Genomic DNA, 22,942 nt, shown 5'->3' with positions numbered 1-22,942 from the left:
AGAATAACCCTTTCCTGACACTGCTCCCACCTCATAAATGTTTTATTGAGCTGGAATTTAGAGATAGAGGAAGTACAAATGGTTCTTGGAGTTTCCAAGTGGTTGTGTTTGGTAGGGGGAGTATAAATGTAGTTTTGGATGGCTGTGACTCCACTACCTTGATGCCTGCATTGTCAATCTCAGTGTGTGTGAGGTTCAGCTGTCCCTGTGAGGAGGGTGAGTATGGGGCCTCTCACAAAAGTTTCTGAGAAGAGATTTGCAAAAGCTGCTGGAGCCTGGTAACCTCCACACACAGAGAGTGGTGTAGGAGTTCAGGTGTCTGCAGCTGCTCCTCAACCTGTTGTTCACAGAGGAAGGTGTCCCTGCCCATGGCAAGGGCTGGAACTGAGGATCCCAAAGGTTCTTTCCAGCCCAAACCATCCTGAGGGTCCCTGCAGTGACTGGGAGCAGGTTTTCCCCTGCAGTGTGGAAAACCCTGTGAAAGCCCTTTCTGGAGGAGCTGGTGCCTTTGGAGGTGGCAGAGGGGTTGTGAGGATGCAGATGGCCTTTGGGATGGTGGGAATGAAGAGAAGAGCTCAGGAGGAGAACGGGAGCTGCTGGAAACTGCAAACCCCCATAGTTTGTGGGGCAGGGGTGGTTGGAGGGGACATTTGGCTGTCAGGCAAACCCCAGCTTGTGTGACCACAGAGTCACAGGGTGCTCTGGGTTGGAAGGAACCTCCAAGACCATTCAGGTTTTTCCACCTCCCACTGGAGGCTCTCTCCTCTTGGGTGTCTGCAGACCTCTGGGTGTTGCCTGTTGGTTCCCCACACTTGTAGTTTGTTATTAGCTTGTTCATTAACCATTGTTTTAATTTCTATAGATGATTTTCTGCGTTTTTAGCTGTAAAACAGAGAGAAGTCCTCCAGGGATTAGAAATGCTGGATGAGAAGGGGATTTGAAGGGGTTTCAGAGGTGAAAGGAAGATGATCCAGGAGGTGTCTGCTGGGAAAATACCTGATTATTCAAGTTGTTGTGTTTGTACTGAGGCTGTTTGACCTTGTTGAGTGTCTCACCTAGGACAGTGATTGAGGGTTTCCTCTGAGCCATCTCATTAAAAATAATTAGAAATTAAAATAATGAAAATTAGCCAGCAGAAACCAAATAGAGCTGAGCCTTGACACTGTTACATGGAGAGTTTGCTAAAGAGGTTCTCACTTTGCTCCCAAGGAAAGAGGCCCTTTGTTTATCCCCTTCTCTTGATTAAAGAAGGGTAAAGCAGAAGCACTGCTAGGAAAAACAGTGAAGTTAACAACAGGAACAGAAATGATTTGCTGCAAGGTCTTAGGAAAGCCTTCAGAGCTTGTTGTTTTATTTAGCAAGTTCTATTTACCTTTCCTGTAAGGAGCTTGGGGCAGGGGCACTGCTGCCTCAGGATCCCATTTACCAGCATTGCTGCCTAAACATAAAATGCATCATGAAAACTGTAGGGAGGGAAGCTCATTTATGGAATGCTTTTCCTTTTTAAAGTGTGTTTGATTTATCATGATTTGACTTCAAAAACTACTCCATTATGCCCAGGAATTTCAAGGACAACTTGTTTTTTTGTTGAGAAAATTGGAACAGAGGCATGTTCTGGTAATACATTCTGGTAATAAACTGCAGTGTAAAATTGGAAGAGGTAAAATAATGGCTGAAAGAGTTCTACCAAGGCCCATACACTGACACGGGGCACCTTTCTGCTCTTTGGGTGTAAATTCTTGTGGAAATATTTCCTTCCTAAGTCACCTTTGGGGCTGCAGCTATTCTGTGCTTTTTTTGGGTTGAATAAAGCAGTCTTAGTGCTGAAATAATTTCTGTTGAGAATAATTTCAACACAATACTGGAGAAAAAACTTGAGAGAAGTAGAGTGAGTCCTGAGGAGGCCTTGGAGATGCTCTGAGGGCTGGAGCCCCTCTGCTCTGGAGCCAGGCTGGGAAAGCTGGAGAGGGAAAGGCTCCAGGGAGAGCTCAGAGCCCTTCCAGGGCCTAAAGGGGCTCCAGGAGAGCTGGAGAGGGACTGGGGACAAGGGATGGAGGGACAGGACACAGGGAATGGCTTCCAGTGCCAGAGGGCAGGGCTGGATGGGATATTGGGAATTAGGAATTGTTCCCTGGCAGGGTGGGCAGGCCCTGGCACAGGGTGCCCAGAGCAGCTGGGGCTGCCCCTGGATCCCTGGCAGTGCCCAAGGCCAGGCTGGACTTTGGGGCTTGGAGCACCAGGGACAGTGGGAGGTGTCCCTGCCATGGCAGGGGTGGAATGGATGGGATTTAAGATCCCTTTCAGTCCAAACATTCAGGGATTCTCCAAAAAATGGAGCCTCTTTCATGAAACAGCACTGAGGACAATTTCCTAAGGGATGATGATCATTGGTGTTGCTTTTTATCTTAAGGAGCTTATTTTCTCCTCCTTGCCCATTTACCTAAGTGTATATTTCCAGAGAGTTTCCATTATCCTTGATTAAATAAATTCCAAATTCTGTCATCTTTATAAGACAGGCTCTCCATCCTCCTGATGATGGCAATAACTTTTCTCTGCACCTGGCTCAGTCCAAAGATGTTTTTTCACATCCACAGGAATTCCCACCCTCTCTGGCTGGTGCCTGGTTGTACAGACAGTGCTTGAGCTTAGGGTTTTTTGGACCCATATTGCTGCTTATTGATTATATTTTGTGAGGGGGAAAAAAAGGAACCCCCCTCCCCATATGTGTATTTACAACATACCACTTGCCTTCAAGGTTTTTCATTAAAATTATTGTCTCTGAATTGGAAATTTGTGTCAGACTGCAGTTTTAGATTTATCTGTTCAGAGTGTGGTGATGGACGTGGAGCTGAGTCTGTGGCTTAGTTAGGTTTGTTCCTGCAGAAGGAGAGGATGAGGTGGCAACAACTGAAAAAGGAGGTTTGGGTAGTGCTGGCATGGTGAAGTGATGTGAAATAATTTGTAAACTTTTATCTATGCAATAAAACTTCTTCACAAATCTCTTACTGGTGCCATGGGTTAATCCAGAAGTTTGCTACTCCCATCCTCCTTGTCTGGTTGGTTTTTTTACACTCCCATGCTTCTGGCTCTTGCTCTAATCTCTTCTTTTCACTGAAATTTATCTCATGATAAATTTTCTTGCTTCACCTGCTCACCCTTGCAATAAATCCTCTGCAAACTGCTGAATTTCAGTGGCCAACCCTGCCTTTTCTCTGAGACTCCCAAGATCCACATTGCATTGGTGAACATTCCTTTTAAATGCTAAACACTCCTTTTAAATGCATGTACAATGTTTAGTTTTTCATTCTGAAAATTCAAGTGTGTTTGATGGAAAACCAGCTTTGGGAAAAGTTAATAAATGTGTGATTTGGCTTATAATTTTGATTTTTTTTATTGAGTATAAACTAGAAGTTGGCCTGATTTAGCTGACACTTTCATTGGTACACCCAACAGGGAGAAAATATCTGGAAACAGAGAAAATGGGGGAAAGCTTCATGGAGTTTTTTTTAAAAATGTTGACCATTCTTTTATTAAGATATATGCAATTTTTAGACTTAAAAATTGTCCCTGCTTTGGATTTTTATTTGATATTTAGTTTAGTTTTTATTTTTATTTTTCCAATTGCTGTTGTATGGGGTATAGCAGGGCTATTCCCGAAAACAAAGTGGCAGTAAAAGTTTTTTATTGTTGAGCTTCTTCGCTCTAATTAAGAGTTCGTTGAAGGGTCCTTCAGTTCCCCAAATCCTGAACCTCTAGAAAATGAAAACATACATCTCTAGAAAAAAGTTAAAGTTGGTTTTGTTAGGGCCCTGGAAGGTTTATTGTATCCAGTGAAAAAAATGAGAGCAGGGGGGAAAAAACAATAAAAGGCCATATTTCATATAGATAATGCAAACATTTCTTATCTGCCCACACAGTGTGCTCGTAGGAAACTGCATTGGTATGAAAGATGTGGTTTTCCAGGTGATTTATTTGCTCTGTTAAATCCTGCAAAACAAAAAAGCTTTAAAATAATACTTAATTCTTAAAACCCAAACAAGCTGAAAATTTTCAATTGTTATGTATCACAGTAGACCATATAAGAATGAAAGGAGTAGGGAAGGGGAGAGTTCATGCGTTAGTGATTTTATTTATGCTTCGAAGTGGTGAAGTGGGCACAGAGGTGTTTGGTCACAGGTTGGGCTTGGTAGTCTTGGAGGTCTTTTCTCAGGGGCAACACAAAACTGCTGCTGCTGCTGGAGGAAAACCCAGTGAATGTTGTAGAGGTGTCCTTTAGGTGTCACCTCAATGGAGATCTGAGCTTCACTGTTCTCACCTCCCTTTGTAGATCTTGTCTGTGCTGGGGTAATTAGAGAGTGTTTGGGTCCTTTGGAGTCCACAAATGTGTAATTTTTACTGTAAGATGAGAAACAGAATTTACCTCAGCTTGTTCTTCTGTTTCATTTACAGATGATTTTCTGTTGGAATTTGTGTGTAAAAAACACACCTCAAAAAACCAAACCAAACCAGTAATACCTGAATATTTCTTTCCTATTTTGAGCTCAGAGTTTGATTAGAAGGTATAATTTCACACAAATGGGGTTTGGTTGGGCTGTGCATCAGAGGAGCCTCTAAGTCTATAAAATCATGGGCAATCTCACATAGCCCTGAGTGGTGAATTGGGAAGGAGAATGGTTGTCTCTTTTCTCGCCGAGTCAACGATGCTCTTGGAAAATTAAAAGCTCTTCCTAATGGACTTTTATTTCCATGTGCTTTAAAAGGGGATATTGGTTTTCGGCTGTTTAATGTAGAAAACCTGATTGGTCCTAAAACAGCCATCACATGTGGTGATCATGCTTTTATGTATTTTAAAGCTACACTTGTGTTTGCTAGCTCTGCATGTACTGCTTGATATCTTTGAACCTCTCTTTTGAGTAAATGAACAATCTCTTACTTATTTTCTTTCATTATTCTGCTCTGCTTCCATTGATGACTCTAAACTTTTGACTCCAGACTGGCAATATGAGGGTAAGATGGCAAAATATGACTTCCTGAACATTGCTCGTCTGCTTTTCATTTGTGTTCTCCTTAGAGTTATTAAAATTCCATTCACTAAGTAGATCCTTTTCGTTGCAGTTAAATACAAATTATGTTTGTTTCTGTTGTGAAGCTTTAATTATGATTTATACCTTTTAATCATTCCTTTGTTATTTCTTTGGGTTAAATTTCCATCGTATTCCCTGTGTCCTGACTCGTATTGAGATTCCTGATGGGATCTCTGGAGAAAAACACGAACAGATTCATTAGTGTAGCCATCCAACTGGATCATGGTGGCATGTGACAACAATCCTTCCCTGGCACAGAGTGCCCAGAGCAGCTGTGGCTGCCCCTGGATCCCTGGCAGTGCCCAAGGCCAGCTTGGACACTGGGGCATGGAGCAGCCTGGGACAGTGGAAGGTGTCCCTGCCCATGACAGGTTGGGTTTTGAGGTCCTTCCAACCCAAACCATTCCATGATTCTATGATTTAAGGGATGTTGTTCATGACATGCAAAGGAAGAGGGAAAACCATATAACATTTTTGCAGTTTAGGTATTTTAAATATGGATCATACCTGAGATCTTTTTTGATCACATCCTCCCTTGCTTTACAAATTTTCTCTGAGTTAGGGATAAGCAAACAGCTCTGTTTTGAACATTTATGAGTATAACTTTCCTACCAGTTGTAGCTCATACCTGCATCACATTTAAGAGAATACTTGCCTTCAGCATGCCAAATATGCTGACTTAAAAAAAAACAAACCCAACAACAAAACCCCAGAGATCCTACTTTTGGAATGAGAAATAACTCTTTTTTTTATCTTTATAGATTGCAAGTTGGCCAGAGCAGGTCCTCCAGCCACAATAGTTCCCATTGACGAGGAGAGTCGCAACGGTGAGTGCCCTCGGTTATTTATAACACAAATTATTTATAACCACTCTTTAGGGCCCTTGTGGCAAACAGACCTTCTTAATTTTTCTTAAGTCAGTGGGATGGTACTAGAGGACAAAGTCCTGGTCAGTATTTGGTTTTGTTTGAATAAAGCTGAAGTTTTACTCTGCAGCATGAAAGGAGTGTTAACAACATGGTCTTCCCACATGGCTTTTGGAAAGTTGTTTGTTGGTTCCCTCTAAGTTTAGGAACATGACTTGATGGACACCTCTGAAATGGAAGAACTTGGTTGTAGTCATGGAAATTTCAAAAGAAAATGAATGTCCCTTTTTTCAGTATTTTAATTCTCCTGACAAATCAGAGAGTTTTCAGATTGTTAATCTGTGGTCTGAGCATTGCAGTTGTGTAGCATATTTTGATGGGATGAAGTGCTTTACTCTGTTACAATCAGCTGTTACTCCTTAGAGTAAGTTACTATTCTTTCCTGCTTTTTATTCTGTGTATTTAGGGATTTTTTGTTGTTGTTGGTGGTTTTTTTTTTTTTTAATCTTGCAAGCTGGATCTGTTTTTGTGCTTTGTGTGGCTGTGGTTTATCAGATATGGGTGCTTGAGATGGTGAATAAAGCCAGGTGATGCTGGTGGAACTTCTCTGCTATTATTCTGAGAGGAATTTTTTGCTGGAATTGCTCAAAGTCAGATGGATAAATGCATTTATGGGTAAAACTCCTCAACAAACTAATTTTTAATAAACCTTTGTGCTGAAAAAGTTCTGGTACTGGGGTGGCTGTTAAAACCAGGGTATTTTCCCTCCTCCTGGGATGGTTTTCCCTGTAGTCAGGAGAGTCCAAAGGAGAGCTCTGAAGATGGACGTGCTCTTTGAATTGGATGTGTTGGTTCTTGGCAAGCTGCTGTTGAATCCTGATGTGTTCCAGTTGTGGGCTGCTCAGTTTTGGTGGAATGACCCCCTCAGCTGAAATGGTTTGGGTGCCATAGCTCATCTCTCGTAGCCTTTCATCCTTCCTACTCATTAGAAATAAATCTGTGCTAACAGCAAGGGGTTATAAATAAATCCAAACCAACTTTGCCATCAAAAAAAACTTTTTGAGAGCCTTTAGAAAGAGAGATTGAAATTGTGGACTCCCCATCCCTGCAAGTGTCCAAGGCCAGGCTTGGCAGGGCTTGGAGCCACCTGGTCTAGCAGGACATGTCCCTGCCCACAGCAAGGGAGTTGGAATGAGATGAGCTTGGAGGCATCTTCCAACCCAACTCAGTCTGAGATATAAAACTTAATAAGGAATGCATGGTGTTCTACATTTCCAGTGAACAAACTTGAGAGGCAGGAATAAAAATCCACCTAATATTGTTCTTGCCTATACAAACAAGTCTCTAGATCACTTAAAGTCTAAAATCTCATCCTTATTTTAGTTCTTCCATGGCACTGTTGCTTCCAAGGGTCTGTTGTTGGGGTTGGAATGGCTTCTGTAAGGATGGAGATCTCAAAACAGTGGCTGGGACATTTTATTCCATCAGTGCACGTGGCCATGGTGTTCTGGCAATAAACAAAATCCTGCTCTTTAGGAATAGATATTTAGTTCCATTGTGCCATGGCACATTGAGCTCAATCATTCCTAATTCACAGGAAGTCAGAGACCAGCAAATCTCACAGAATAAAAACATTTTCCCAAATAACTCTTGCTTGTTTTCACAGTCAGGCACACAGGTGCCGTGCCTGACCTTTAAAGATGTTCTTAAAATCAGCAGAGATGTTAAGATTCGACAGTTTCCTGCCATGGGATGGATATCTCTTTCTATCAAGTAATTTAGGTGCAAGAGTAAATTACATTATAATTGTGCTCATGTGAGCAATCCTGGAGGGAGTGAACTTGACCTTTCTAAAGGAATAAATGAATTATTGTATGATTTTCCCTGTGTTGAACTGCATTGGGTGATAGTATTTCAGATCATATTAAGAGCAAAACTGAATTTTTCTGGATGGTTTTTATAGGCCGAGAGTTATTTTCACCCATGGATTTCTTTTTATTTAATTACTGGCTTTGAGACTTGGTTTTAACTTGATTTAAAGCCTGAATGAGCCTTATTCCTAGGTCAGACTTTCTTATTGCCAGTGTGCCCCAAGTGTTTGGAGGCCTCCATGTGGAGCAGCCTGAAATTCTCAAGGGCTTTGAATCTCTGGTCAGGGTTTTTGATGGAAAGTATACTCTTGGGAAAAGATTTCTACAAGGCAAGATTTAAAGATTTAGAGATTAAATTAGAATTTGGAAAGAAAGCAGAAGTTGGGGTAGAGCAAACAAGCAGACCAAAGTGAATTCCCCTAATGTGAGGACAAATAGGAACTGGCATCTTTGTGCTCCATCCAGAACAAAAAAATTCCACAGTTAGGAATGCTTTGTGTTCTTTCCCATCCTAGAAAAATCAGTCAGTTTGGTTGTATTTTGGTGGGGTTTTTTTCTCCCAGCTTCCCTTATGATGGTGTGAGTGCTCTAATGAATTATGGGAGCAAATCCCAAACCCCCTGCTCTCTTCCATGTTCCTTGGGGATGCCCACATGGAAGTGCAGCTTTCATGGCTCTAGGTGGGTCAAGTGTTATTTTTCCTGTTTTTTATCTTCCTGCTCTCTCAGCAGCAACCTTTCTTCAGCCTGACTTCCAGGGGAGGCAGAGGATATGTGATCCTGCTACAAATCCCCCTCCATAACCCCTTGTGGGGAGGCACTCATGGGAAATAGGGCACAAAAATGCAGGAAATAAAGCTGTGGGGTTTCTTCTCCCTGATTCTCTTGCACCAATTTATTTTCAGTTTTATTACATTGTAATGCTGGAAGAATGGATGTGATTGCATTGATGTTTTCCATGCTGGTCCAAACTTGTTCAACTTAATGGTTTAACTTTCCATGCTTGGTCCAAACTGGTTTTCAGGGACAATTGACAAGGGTTGAAAAAAATGTCCCCAGAGGCACAAAATCTGTAGCTTCCCTCCAGAGATGGGCTTAGGTGTGCTGATGAGGACTGGGAGTGATGCCTCTGAATATTCATTGCTCAATTAAATGTTCAGTGACCACCAGGGCAGGCTGGAATTTAACTAATTAGCCATAAAGAAGGAAGAGTCCTGCTATCCCAGGAAAAGTTGTTTAGTAAAATCAGTTTGGAAGGTTGCTGTGGCTGAGCACAGGTGTATCAAGAAATGCATTCCCTAAGAACTGTGGCTGGATGTTCATTTCCTACTTTTCCCTCCTGTTTCATTAATGACTTGAAGGTGCTTCAATCTTGGAGGGCTTTTCCAGCCTAAATGATTCCATTATATTCTTGTATTGCCTTCATGAGCATCTCATTCTTTAATTTAAAAAAAAAAAATACTTTCACCTATTGCTTCCTATCATTCAAAAATCAGCTTTGTGAAGGAAAGTCATCTTAGTTTTACCATTTTAAGGGATTCTGAGAACAGCATTTCCCAAGTTTGCAGTGTATGTGTAGATGTGGAAAGGCATCAAACTGTGATTTTTTTATCTTGATTTTTCTTATTTTTCCCATAAAGGCACTTTGAGGACTCTTTGCATTTTGCTTTTACTTGGTGCACTATTTTTTGTAGTGTTTCTATAATGGAAAAACAATTCAAGTTATTAGTTTACATGTTGTCATCATTCCTGTGAAATGTTTCCAGGGAGAAAGTGCTTCAGTTGATGTTTAATCTAGCTCATGCCATTGTCTTTATGCCTCCCTGCCCACACATAGATTTTTCCCACATCTTTAGACAATCTTACAGCTCCCTAATGTGTTTATGAATATTTTGGAGCATCCTTCAGTTTTTGACCATCCTTTTCAAATTTATCTTCACCAACCTGGAATCTGGTTTGTCTGGCAATGGAGATGTGGTGTGCAGATCTAAGTTAAGGTATTGCAGCCAAAAAATAAAGTTTGGAATTAAATCTGGCCATTTTTAGGCTGAGTGTCTTGGCCCAGTCTGACCATTTTAAGGCTCCGTGTCTCGGCATTTTTAGGCTGAGTCTAGGGCTCAGTCTGGCCATTTTTAGGCTGAGTGCCTAGGCCCAGTCTGGCCCTTTTTAGGCTGAGTGTCTAGTCTCATTCTGGCCATTTTTAAGCTGAGTGTCTAAGTCTAGTCTGGCCAATTTTAGGCTGAGTGTCTAGTCTTAGTCTGGCTATTTTTAGGCTGAGTGTCTAGTCTCATTCTGGCCATTTTTAGGCTGAATCTCTAAGCCCAGTCTGGCCATTTTTAGTCTGAGTGTCTAGTATTAGTCTGGCTATTTTTAGGCTGAGTGTCTAGGCCCAGTTTGGCCATTTTTAGGCTGAGTTTAGGGCCCAGTCAGGCCATTTTTAGGCTGAGTGTCTAGGTCCAGTCTGGCCATTTTTATACTAAGTGCCTAGGCCCAGTCTGGCTATTTTTAAGCTGTCTAGGCCCAGTCTGGCCATTTTTAAGCTGTCTAGGCCCAGTCTGGCCATTCCAGCTCAGGGTGCAGTCGAGGTGGATGATGAGATTTTGATGATGAGTCTCAGCAGTGTTTTGCGATTCTCTGGGTGCTGATGCTGTTCTGTAGTCATTAATCCCAGGTCTAAGACATTAGATTAGCTAGCAGTACAAATCTGAGCTGCATCAGGCCCAGGCACTTGTAATAACATCTGCTCAAATTAGGCCTCGCTCTGTGGAGTTTATTTCAAATTTGTGTTTTCATATGGGAAGAGAGGTGATCCATTAGATCCAATAGCTGCCAGATTGAGGAACTTCTGTCAGAAGTTGTTACCCTTGTGGAATGTTCTGCACAAATTCTAACAGAAGGAGTGGATTTGTATTGATTCCTGTGCACCACGTGGCTGAACACTGACTGTGTCACAGAACAGGGCTGGACACCCCTGCTCTATCTGCTTATCCCTGGGCTCATTTGGGGCCTGGAGGTTTACTATGGATGCTGCTCAAAAGGGACAAGGCCCTGGGGGTGCTGGGGGTGAGAGCTGGGAGCCAGAATCCCCCCGTGCCCTGGGCTGAGCCCCAGCGTGGGCAGCAGGGCAGGGGGGGATTCTGCCCCTGTGCCCCTGGGCTCAGGTGAGACCCCACCTGCAGAGCTGCCCCAGCACAGGAGGGACCTGGAGCTGCTGCAGAGAGCCCAGGGGAGGCACCAGCATGGGCAGAGGGATGGAGCAGCTCTGCTGGGAGGAAAGACTGGCACAGCTGGGGGTGCTCACCTGGACAGGAGAAGCTCTGGGGTCACCAAACTGTGGCCTGAAGGAGCTGATGGCAAAGATGGAGAAAGACTGTGCAAAGGATGGAGGGACAAGAGGGAATGGCTTCCCAGTGCCATAGGGCAGGGCTGGATGGGATATTGGGAATTAGGAATTGTTCCCTGGCAGGGTGGGCAGGCCCTGGCACAGGGTGCCCAGAGCAGCTGTGGCTGCCCCTGGGTCCCTGGCAGTGTCCAAGGCCAGGCTGGACTTTGGGGCTTGGAGCAGCCTGGGACAGTGCAAGGTGTCCCTGCCCATGGCAGGGGTGGCACTTTAAAATCCCTTTGAACCCAGACTCTGTGCAGCTGTGAGAAGTACTGGCTCTAGTTCTGGGTTGCGAGAAGTACTGGCTCTAGTTCTGGGTTGTGAGAAGTTCTGGCTCTAGTTCTGGGTTGCGAGAAGTACTGGCTCTAGTTCTGGGCTCTCCAAAGCATTCCTGGGCTGTTGAGGAGTATGATGATTAGACTTGGAGAAAGGGGTTAAATTGGGCTGTAGAAATCCCCTGGCAACAATGAACATTCCAGGAAAACTTCTGCAGAAGGACTTCCTGTTCCTGCCTCCCTGGCTGGGGGTGGGAAGGCTGTGATGGGGCCAGGGAATCAACACATACCCAACTGTAGCTGACTTGGTTTATTTTTCTAAATGTTCTGGTCTAAGAACTGTCCACAATTTCCTCCTTAATTCCCTCAGCTAATAAATTACTTCAGTGAGATGAAATATGGAATATTTTTAATTTTTTTATAGCTTGTATTTATGCTTTTTGCCCATTTTTCATGTCAGCAGTCGGCTCATAGGTGTTGCTTCTCAACTCTGCCTGCAGGTTACTTCAATCAAAATGTTCACCAGGAAATATCACTTCTTTCCTGACAATTTGATTTAGTTTATAAATTCATGAGATGGGAAAAGAGGATGAAATTTATGGAAATTATTTTTGTTTCATTCCATCCTGTTTGTTCATTTCTGTTCCGAAATGATGTGTTCTCCAGATTTGAGTATTAAGGATTTCATTGGGAAGTAATGAATCAATTTGGTGTCTAATGCTGGTTTTATGCCATGGATTTGAATTCTCATGTTTTTCTTGTAGGACAAATGTGTAAAGACTGAGGAAGCTGTAAAATGGATCTGTTTATTATTCTACTTCTGTTTATCAGCACATCAGTAGTGGCTGGGACTTGAACAGAGCTGTTGTTAAAGATCTTTGCAATTCTCCTTTTTCAGTTATTTTTTAAAATTATGTATCTAAAAAAAAATTAAAAATTCAGAAAAGCAGGAGATAATTTAGGGTGGAAGTAATAGAGAAAAGTTGTCCTTTAAGAAACTGATTAATTCTTAAAGGTAGAAAACAGGGATAGAGTTGGAAATATTTATTTTCAGCTGTCAGCTGTCTGGACAAATATCCTAAGCTGGTGTTGATGTTCTTGGTAGAGGTGGAACAGAGGTCCTTGAATTACCTTCAGGGATGAGAAGTGATGTTTCAATGGCAAAAAATAGGAATTTAACTCCATTTTGAGGTGGGAGTAATTGTTGTGGATCACGGTTGTGCTCTGTAATGCCGAGGCCTTTTCAAAATGTGTTTGGGATTTCCTTTTTTACTGGAAATTCTCCTCAGAGTGACTAGATTTTTCTGAACAGCTCATCTATGACAGTTTGAGTAGTCAGAATAAATTATTCAAATTATGGTATGTGATCCATTCATATTCCCAGGGTGTCCATTTACCTTTGCCAATGAAGAACTGCATATTTCCCCTAATTATTTCTTCCATTCAGTTTTGCAACAGCAAATGTTGTTTCAGTAGCAATATTCTTTGACTGTCTTCTCCTGATTGATTGTCACAGTCTCAGTAAAGCAGTGCAGGATTTGATACATTTTAGGGCATTTTAAAGTCAGTTTTGCCTCAGGGAATGGGAGGTGATGCTTGGGGATTGGTGTCCAGGACTGCAATGTGCTTTCCAAGTGTTTTGGTGTCTCTTTAATTTTGGAGTGTAAAACAGAGCCCAGAGCAGGGATTCTGGGATTTAAACATCTCTAAAATATTTGTCTGTATTGTTTCTTGCCTTATCGTCCCTTATCCCTTAGTTGAGGGAAGGAAAAAACCCCAAATTCTTGAAAGTGACCCATGAGCTTTGTTCTGATAGTCCTTGATCAAGAGCTGGAAAGAGAAGACTTGATTTTGGAGACTGTAACATGTTTCTTAAAGAAATGCAGTTATGCTGTTGCTGGGCTTTGCAGTTGACTCATCCAAATCAGGGAGCAAATCTCGAGTGGGGCAGATGTCCTGTTGGAGTTTCCTTTGTGCTGCTGCAGTCCTGCTCTGCTGCCCAGTTACACATCCATAATCAAGGAAAACCACTAATAAATCCTTATTGGGAAAGCATCTTCCCTGGCTTTTGCCTGATTTGCTGATTTGCTTGGAGTTAAATGCACAACAAAATAAATCTCCCTCTTCTTAGAGCCATTACTCTAACACATGTTTTGTCTCTGACTTCCCAGCCTGGTCTGCCTTGTGTCTCCCTGATTTTGAAACTGCTTGAAGGTAGCTTTTTGTGTTTAAATGGAACTAAAGCAAAGCATATTACCAGTTGGGGAAAAAAAATGTCCAGGTGGAACTTCCTGGGCATCAGTTGCTGCCCGTTCCTGTGGTGCCATTGCTGGGCAGAGCAGAGCCTGGTCCATGCCCAGAGGGGCTGTGGGGTCTCCTCCCTGGGCATATTCCAGATCCATCTGCACACAGTGCTGTGCCCTGGGCTCTGGGATGGCCCTGCTGGAGCAGTGGGGGGACACCAGGTGCCCACTGAGCTCCTTTCAGCTTTGACCCATCCTGGAATTCTGGGTCTCTTCAGGAAGCACCTGAGAACCTTGGGAAGTCTGTCCCTCAGGACAAAATTCCCATTACTTCTCTGAGATGCTTTCTGTAAGCCAGACATGCTTTTGAAAAATTACCTCCTTCCAAGGAAACCTCACCTGAATTGCCATTTAAAGTGATGATATAACTGCAGTTCCTTTTCACACCTGGCTGAGCAGGTATGGCTTTGCATTTCCAATTCTTCAAGGTGTGTCTGGATGTGGCACTGGGAGCATGGATCTGGACCAGGTGAATAATGAGCTGTCCTCAATGTTTTCAAAACCCTTCAAACCCTTCCCCCCAAAAAGGGGGAGGGGAAGCAGAAAACATGACTTTTTAATGGTAATTTCCAGCTTCCTTTATTTATACCAATTTTATTTTAATCTTAAAATGGCGGATAACTGCTTAGTAATTCATGGATCATATGTTTCTCCTTCATATTCCCTGTGTTTGTAAGCAGATTGCTCCAAAACATCCGAATTTTTCTCTTTATTCCAACTTTGAATCACTAATAAGGATCACACTTAAGTTATTGCTTGTTTTGAACAGCAGAGTGCTTGCAACACTAAATGATTCAATAAATGATGGATTTCAAGGCCCTGCTTAGCTCAAACATAAATTTCATTTGTTGGTTTATTTTGTTACACAGTCTCATGTGAAAGCTCCTTGTATCCTTTCAGATTTTCAAAGTCATGCTAATCAAGCCAAATGTTCTGCTCCATGGCTCTGAGAGATTTTTCCTCCTTTATTCAAGCATCATTTTTCATCATTACTCTGCCTTTGCACATTTTTATCCTATTGACACAATTGTTTAGGAACACAGAGCCTGATTAAGATAAATCATTAAGTCTGGACCTCCTGGCTGTCTCTAAGTTATACCATTACCCCAATCCTAGGGATCATTTTCTCCTTCTGATAAGCCCATTTTTTTTTCTTGAGGTGTTTGGGGGAGTTGTTGGAGGGGCAGGAATCTCAGGGGGTTTAACCAGGCCAGTGCTAAGTTTTTGCCCAAATATATCTCAGTTCTGTTCAGAAGAATAATTATACGTTTCTGCTACCAGGCATAAAATTTTATTTCTCAGGATGGTTTATGAACCCAATGAAAAGCCTGGCACATGTTGCCTCTGAAATGCACTGCTGAGCATTCGTGTTGGGCCTATTATTTTGTCACTTTCACAACAGGGTGAAGTTTAAAAGAGCAGTTCTGTGACAAATTATCTTCCATGCAAGGAATTAATAGTTTTTAGAAAGGCCATCCCAGAGGAAAGCAGCAGCAGAGAGAACCACCTCACTTTTCAAGTGTGGCTGTGTGTTTTGAGAAGTTTTATTTTTTTTCGTTTAATTTTTCCTTTCTTTCTTTTTGGTTACTGATCCTGTTTCCCCTCACATGCAGCTCCATACTCTCTGTTTGATGCATCCAAGTCTTTCCAATAGTTCCTCCCAGCATACAAAGGGATGGGAGAGAGGATGCAGTGCTGGCCTGAGATGGGGCCCATGGGCTGTTCCTTCCCCTCTCTGGGGTTTCTGGTGGATAATCCTCAAGTCTGATGAGAAGAAAGCTCAGGGGGCTCTTCTGGTTCCCCTCAACTTCCTGACATGAGGAGGCAGCTGAGGGGGGAATAGGGATAGGACAAGGCGAAATGGCCTCAGTCTGTGCCAGTGTTGAGTTTGAATTTTGGCAAAATTCCTCCCTGAAAGGGTTGTCCAGCCCTGGCACAGCTGCCCAGGGTGGTGGCAAATCCACCCATCCCTGGAGGAATGTCACAGCCACGTGGATGTGACACTTGGGGACACTGGCTAATGGTGGCCTTGGCAGTGCTCAGTTAGGAGTTGAACTCAAGGGTCCCAGAGGTCTCTTCCAGCATTAATGATCTGTGATTTGCTGTTTTCCCCTCTGTTAACACCTTTGTGTCTCATTCCTTTTACAAACAAAAATCTTACTGAGTCCCTTTGGGGACTCTTTTGGGAATGATGGTCCCTCACTGTAATTAACTGTTGAATGTCCTAATTTCTTTCTAAATTTTGTGGCCTGTGAGTTTCTCTTCCTCTCTGCCAAAGGTCACTTTTTATCTATTTCCCTTTCCAGAATTAGCTCTGCTTGCCCCACAGATCAGAGATCCCCGGGGAATTCCTTTCTGGCTTTGTCTGGGTCTCCTGCGTGGTTCCCTAGCTCTGGAAATGCCCAAGGCCACGTTGGATGGGGCTTGGACCAACCTGGGATAGTGGAAGGTGCCCATGGAAGGAGGTGGAACAAGAGGGGGGTCCTTTCCAACCCAAACCACTCCATGATTGGGTTGCTGTGTCAGAGCTAGAGGCATATCACTTCTTCCAGATCCTGTAGGAACCAATTTAAAGCAAAACTTGAATTAGCTGTCTTTTAGGTTCAGAATTTTTTGTAAAATATATCTCACCAGATAGTAAAAAGTTTGCCAGTGAAGGAGAGAGAGAGGGTCACCAAATGGTTGATGCTTATGGTGTAATTTTCTACACACTCCTGTTCTCCCCCATGGCTTTGTGTGGGAAAGAAAAGATTTAGTTTTTTGTTTGGCTTTCTAAATCGGATAAGTGAAAGCCCTTTTGTTGTTACTTATTTGCTAAAGGAATTTCCTGGTGTTTATTTTTACCCTTGATTTTTTAGAATATTTTTAGAATATACATTAAGCCTGGTGTGAATGTATATATATATACATATATGTATATGTATATATATATATGTATATATAATGACCTTTTTAGAATATTCAACATTGGACCTGTTTGAACAAGCTAATATTGAGCCTTAAACCTATTTCTCTGTGGGACCCCACGCCCCCAGTGGGCTGTCAGCATCCATCTCTCCAAGGGTAATGTCCTTGGAACCATCCCTTCCCTTTTCCTTGCCTTGCCTTGGCTATGAAGGATTGCAGTTCATTTCTCCCACTCCTCTTGTAAAAGCAAAGCTCTGGTCAAAAAAAATCTTGTGGTTTCAGCTGTGTTCCACTGGGTTTTTCCAGCCTGGACATAGCAGGATGTGCATTTCCCTCTAAGCTGTGTGTGCAGCAGGACAGAGGAGTTCTTTGCTGGGGATCCACAGGCTGGGCTCATCCCCCCAGGATTTTGGGAGGGATTTCCTGCTTCACCTCCACCTGCCATGAGATGCTGAGGGGCTGCCCTGGGTTATTAGAACCCTTTCAAACCCCATCAGTATCAACTCATAATGTTTTAAGGTGTTAAATTTGTCAAGTGACCATCTGGGGTTTGTTTCATGCTTTTGTTCAGCATTAATGCTCCCTGCTGAAACTCCTCCAGGTTCTTAATTAATCTCAGCAGTGAGGAACCATTTCTCCTAAAGGTGAGTTGTCACCATGGCTGTTCATTCCTCCCACCTTTCCCACAGGGGGCTCTGGTTTTTTAGGGATTTCTGGCTGAGAGGAGCTGAAAGGGAAGGACCTGCTGCTTTTCTTCAGTGGTGTAGCTTGAGGGTGGGCCTGAAGGATTAAAAAACAAGGACCAAAAAAAAGAAGAAAGGACAAAAAATTAAATACAAAAGCTTGGTAACAGTGGAATTTTCATAAGAAGAATTCCTAGAATCATTAAGGTGGGGGAATACCTCCTTGTTTAATTAGTGTTCTCACAGAGCTCTCAGGTTATTGAGATATTACTTTTCCCCCTTGGAATGTCATGTGAGACCAGTTCAAACAGCTTCTACTATTCCATTTATTTTATTAACAACATCTCAGGCAAACCACGGGTTTTGATCTGTGGAACTCTGTGAAAGGCACTTGTAAAGCACCTGTCTTTGCCCAGGCTCTGCCCCTGGAGCACTGGCTTTTTGTTCAGGTCCCTGGGGACCAGGGCTGGTTGGATATTAAGTGTTCAAGATCTGGCAGTGCTATTTCTTGCCTGTTGTTAAGCTCTCTCATGCATTATTTATCAAACAGCAGGTGAAGACTTCAACCTTTTTATGATAATTGATAGTGGTTAGAATACAAGATTACAAACAGCTCCTGAGCACCAGTAAATGCCAGCACTGGAGGTGGATTGGCAGGACGGGTTTTTCATCGTTAATTCAAAATATATGAACTTTGTTGGACCTCACTGGGTCAGTGTGGAGGGGGAGAGGAGAAATAGGTGATAAAAATTGGATATAAATAGCTTTGTGTGGGGTTCTGCCTGCTTGGGTTGTGCAGTGCTTGTGCAAGCTTCAGTGTGGGATGAGAGGATTAAAGACACCTCCTGTGGGCTCACAGCCTGTTCTGGATGATTGTTGTGCTTCCCTGGAGCTCAGGATTCTCAGGGAACTGTTCCCTCCATCACCTGGGGGGTTTAGATTGTTTTAACTTGGGGTACAAGTAGAATTATCCCTATAATTAGAATTAATTCTAATAAACCAGCTGCTCCGGGTGCTTCCTTTGCTTCTTCCAGGTTTTCCCCAAGTCCTTGGCATGGTTGCTGCCTGCTTGGAGTTCAGGTGTCAAAAAAAGGTGCTGGAAAGTTGTACTCCTGGTTTAGTAAGGTCAAGCCACACTTAAGTTAGTAAATTTTACCTGTTACAACCAGAAAAGGAATTGGGTGGTTGGGAAGTGTGAAATTTAGGATTTTTGCCTTTTAGTATCAACTGGGTTAAAAAAAAACAGAGAGGAGACAGAGGCAAGAAATAAAAAATAAACCATGAGTTGTTAATTCAGTTTGATAGAGCTGAAGCAGCTCCATATTGATGGCTCATTATTTTTAAATTGACTAAGGGTTTCCTTTCATTAATTCTTTATTCTGCAGACAGATGGGAAACGGTGGCTGCTTTTTTTCAAGGGCAATTTCACCCAACTGACAGCACATTGGAGCTTTGGGTTGGGATTTTTTTTACTGTTGAAATATGACATGGCATAGATTAAAAAAAAAACAACAAAAGGGAAGATTCTTTAATTAAAATGTGCTGCCTCAGTTTTGTTTAATTGTTTTTATAATTAGTGCCATGATCTCTGTTAATTTTCAGCTATCTGAAAACATGCCTGGTGGGTGTCAGATGTCTCTGCTGGGTTAGTAAACATTAAAATACATTAAAACCACACATTTGCTCTCCCTTCAGTACTGATTTGCACCATCCTTCTCGTTCAGCAGCCAGGCAGAGCCCTGAACATTTTGATATTATTTTTATTAGCTCTAATTAGCCTTTAAGCATAACGAGCATCCATGGAGTAGCTCTGTGTATTCTGAGTTTCAGATGTTGGGCTAATTTTGGGTTGTGAATGCTGTCTGTGAGGTTAAACCCAGAACTGGAGAAGAAGGAAAAAGCTGTGAGTCGAGCTAAGCCTCTCACCCTTCCCTGCCTCGTCCCATCAAAGCCATCAGGGACTCAGGGAAGCAGAACACGCTTCCAGCTCCAGCCAAAATACAAACCTTGCTGTTAGTGGGTGCAGGGATGAGCCTGAGAAGTGCTGAATAAACGATCAAGTTGCTGTAACCTCACAGTGTTCATTTTCCCAGTCATCACCAGCATTATTAATGAACAGTCCCACCCCATTGTTGATACAGCACTTGAAAAGTTAAATATCCCACCTCTAAAAGAATATATTCTATGGGGATTTTTGAAGGAATTTGAGGCAAGACCTCTGAGTGGTTTTAGGTGATATAATTTATTTTTCTTATCTTCTATGTAGACAGGAAGGGTGAGTTTGACTCACCTCTTCACCACATGGCTCAGAAGGTCACAAGACCTTTAGTTACAAGACCTTTTAAGGATTTATTGAGCAATAAAACACTGCCAACAAGAATGTTTATGTTTTTGACCCAATCCTTAAATATTTCATCTTATGGACCCATGCTACAGTGTAGGCTTTCTTAGCCAATCGTGTTATGACACACAAACCTACAGTACTGCATTCTAAATTTCTTGTTTACCCTTGTAACTGCTTATATTTTTCTATATATTTAACTCTAAAACTCTAAACTTTCATCTTCTTAGCTTAATGTACTTCTGCTTTAAACTACAAATCCACATTCTCACTTCTAGCACCTAAGTTTGGAAGCCTTTTCCAAGGTCTCAGATCAAATCCTGTGTTTAATGCTAAGCTTTGGGTTACAAGCCCAAAGTTGAGAGTTCCCTGCATTTTGGATTCCAACAATATTTGACTTGTAAAGGAAATATCCTGCTTTTAAAGAAAAATATTCCTTTTCTAAAAGAAAACTCGCCTTCCTTCTCCCCATGGTGGGAATCCAGGCTTGCTGGGCTGCTGTTCTCCACAGTGAAAGCAGATTTAGCCCTGGGACTTAAGGCAGCACAAGTCTGGGCATCTCATTCCTCAGTCCCTGCTTGATAAAACAGAAAAAGGGAGTTTTAGAGCATTTCTGATGAAATCAAAGTTGGAGGACATGGTCATTGGGCTGGGCTCCTCTCCAGGACTTGGATTCATTTGATTTTCTGAGTTTTGGCTCACAGGACCACACAGTGTCCCCCATTGCTCTGCTAGTGCCAGGCACACCCTTGTTATCCCATGGTTACACAGCTACACCCTGTGTCCGTGCTCCTGGACAATGTCCCACCTCCAGCAGGGATGCAGGGAGGTGCTGGAGGAAAACTAGACCTGCCATGAGCCTCTGTATTTGCCCTGAGTACGCTCAAAGCCTGCAAAGCTTTTCATCTCTAAAGCAAAGAGGGGCTCTGCAGCATCTAGGTGGTAAAATAATGCATCATTTGTATAATCTAGGTGGTGTCCAGCCCCTTCCTAGTCAGGACACTGCATTTCCAACCCATTCCCAGGCCCGGATCTGTGTGTTTACACGTGGCTGATGCAGGGATTTCTTCCTGGTTGCATTTTGAGACCTCAGCTCACTCGCTCTTAATCCATTTAATGTTCATCCAGCTTATTTTCATAGTTTCATAATCAGCTTATGTGATACGAGGCCATGGATATTTAAACTTAGGAAGTTGCATTCCCTCTGCTCTCCAGGCTTGTAATTTCATTACAAATAACCAATTTCATGTACTTTTTTCCCCATTGTCCCATGTTAATAGGTGCATTATACTCCTGTAGCATGCATTTGGTCTCCTCTGTCTGCCTGCATTGTTTAGCCTGGGATCAGCCTCCAGCTGATGTGTGTATTTACTGGGATTAAAGAATGGCACAGTGTTTGCTTTCCCTGTTTCAGGACTGTTGCCAAGGGATCTGAGCACTCTTGGCTCTTCCAGGAGACATCCACGTGCTGGGAGCAGAGGCACAGAACTGTCAACACTGCTTTGGCTTGTCCTCTGTTGCAGTCTAAGGCCAGGAACCACTGTTTCAGCAGCATCTTGTGGCTTAAATCACCTTTTCCTGCTGGAAAATTGATGTTTTTATAATCATTGCTTCTGACCTTTCTGTCCTTTGGACAGAGATGTTCTGCTACACCAGCTCTGATTTTTGGCTGTCTATGAAACATAACAATGGAGGATCTCAGAGCTGCTTCCAGGGACTTGACTTGGTCAGTAACAGGTTTCTCCTCAGGTCTTTTGGTTCTCTGGTATTATCAGCTTTCCCTCTGTCTCACATTTGGGACACCCCACCTGCAGAGCTGGCCCAGCCCTGGGCCCAGCACAGGAGGGACCTGGAGCTGCTGCAGAGAGCCCAGGGGAGGCACCAGCATGGGCAGAGGGATGGAGCAGCTCTGCTGGGAGGAAAGGCTGGCACAGCTGGGGGTGCTCACCTGGACAGGAGAAGCTCTGGGGTGACCAAACTGTGGCCTTCCAGCTGGAGAAGGACTTGGGACAAAGGATGGAGGGTCAGGACAAGGGGAATGGCTTCCCAGTGCCAGAGGACAGGGTTAGGTTGGATACTGGGAAGGAATTGTTCCCTATGTTGAGGATGATGGGGCACTGGCACAGATTTCCCAGAGCAGCTGTAGCTGCCCCTGGGTCCCTGGAAGTGCCCAAGGCCAAGTTAGATGGGACTTGGGATAGGGGAAGGTGTCCCTGCCCATGGCAGGGATTGGCACTGGATGGGCTTTAAGGTTCTTTCCAACCCAAAGTTATGATTCTATGAACTCTGTTAGTGTTCATTAGTGTTCAGTGACTTCTGTTTTATTTGCTTTGTTTTGCCTGATGAAATAATTTTGGTTTTTTTTTTTTTTTGGTTGATTTCTCCCTTGAGAGTTACGTGCCTGTGTAACCTTAAAATTAATGGAAAATATATCATACTCTTTTGATGAGGGAAACTTAATTACCCCCCTATAACTTTTTTTTTTTCTGTGAAGAACATTATGACAATCTTAGCAGGTGTCATCATTCCCCTGTGGTGAGGCCTTGCTTCATCTCATTTATCCCCAGAAACCACTGAATTGCAGTCAGTGTGTTACAGTGGTGTTACAGCTGATGGGAAAGAGGAACCAAACAGGCCCAGGGTCTGATCCAGGGGCCCTGTGTGGGTATCCTGGCCAGGAGTGGGAAAATCCAGAGGGAGCAGACAGTGGGTGTGATGGATGGAGCTGCAACAGTGGCACAGATTGGGTATCATGGGAAAACATTTGAGTTATGGGATTGGTGTTTTTCTTAATGGTTTCCATTGGGATCCTGGTTTGGTTTGGTTTTGGGTTTTTTTTTAAAAATATTAAGTGCTGGACTGGTGCTTTCATAGAATGTGATGGCAGTTTCAACTGTGAATGGCTTTCTTGGAGCCCAGCACATTTCCATGACGGTCGAGCTGCCCATCCCAAGATATGTCTATATTTTATGTGCTGACCTTGCAGAAGACTCTTCTCCCTTTTCTTCCCTTAGCTGAGAAGTGACATCCCTTGGCACTGTATCAGCCAGAGTGACAGAGGTTTGGGGTTCTGTCAGATTTGGGGTTCTTCCAAAGGCAGGGGTGGATTTTCCTCTCTCTGACAGAGGAATCTTTCAAACACCTTCTAGTGCATTAATGTGTTTGTGATCCCCATGTTAATCAGCCTTTTTAGGAGTCTTCCATAGAGTTTATTTTGAGCAGAGGGGGACT

General features: G+C 43.0%; 1 protein-coding gene across 1 annotated transcript in view; it reads left to right on the top strand.

Moving 5' to 3' along the window:
* PCDH15 (protocadherin related 15) overlaps positions 1 to 22,942 on the top strand; it is a 644,997-nt gene that overhangs the window by 386,671 nt on the left and 235,384 nt on the right. The window contains exon 6 of the mRNA XM_054288317.1: positions 5,846 to 5,911. Coding sequence (XP_054144292.1) covers positions 5,846 to 5,911 — 66 coding nt within the window. The remainder of the gene's footprint in view (positions 1 to 5,845; positions 5,912 to 22,942) is intronic.

This window comes from Melozone crissalis, unplaced genomic scaffold, assembly GCF_028551555.1.
Source record: "Melozone crissalis strain CALT ecotype California unplaced genomic scaffold, PUWL_Pcris_2 ptg000062l_1, whole genome shotgun sequence".
Lineage (NCBI taxonomy): Eukaryota > Metazoa > Chordata > Aves > Passeriformes > Passerellidae > Melozone > Melozone crissalis.
This window is presented reverse-complemented; position numbering and strand designations above follow the sequence as displayed.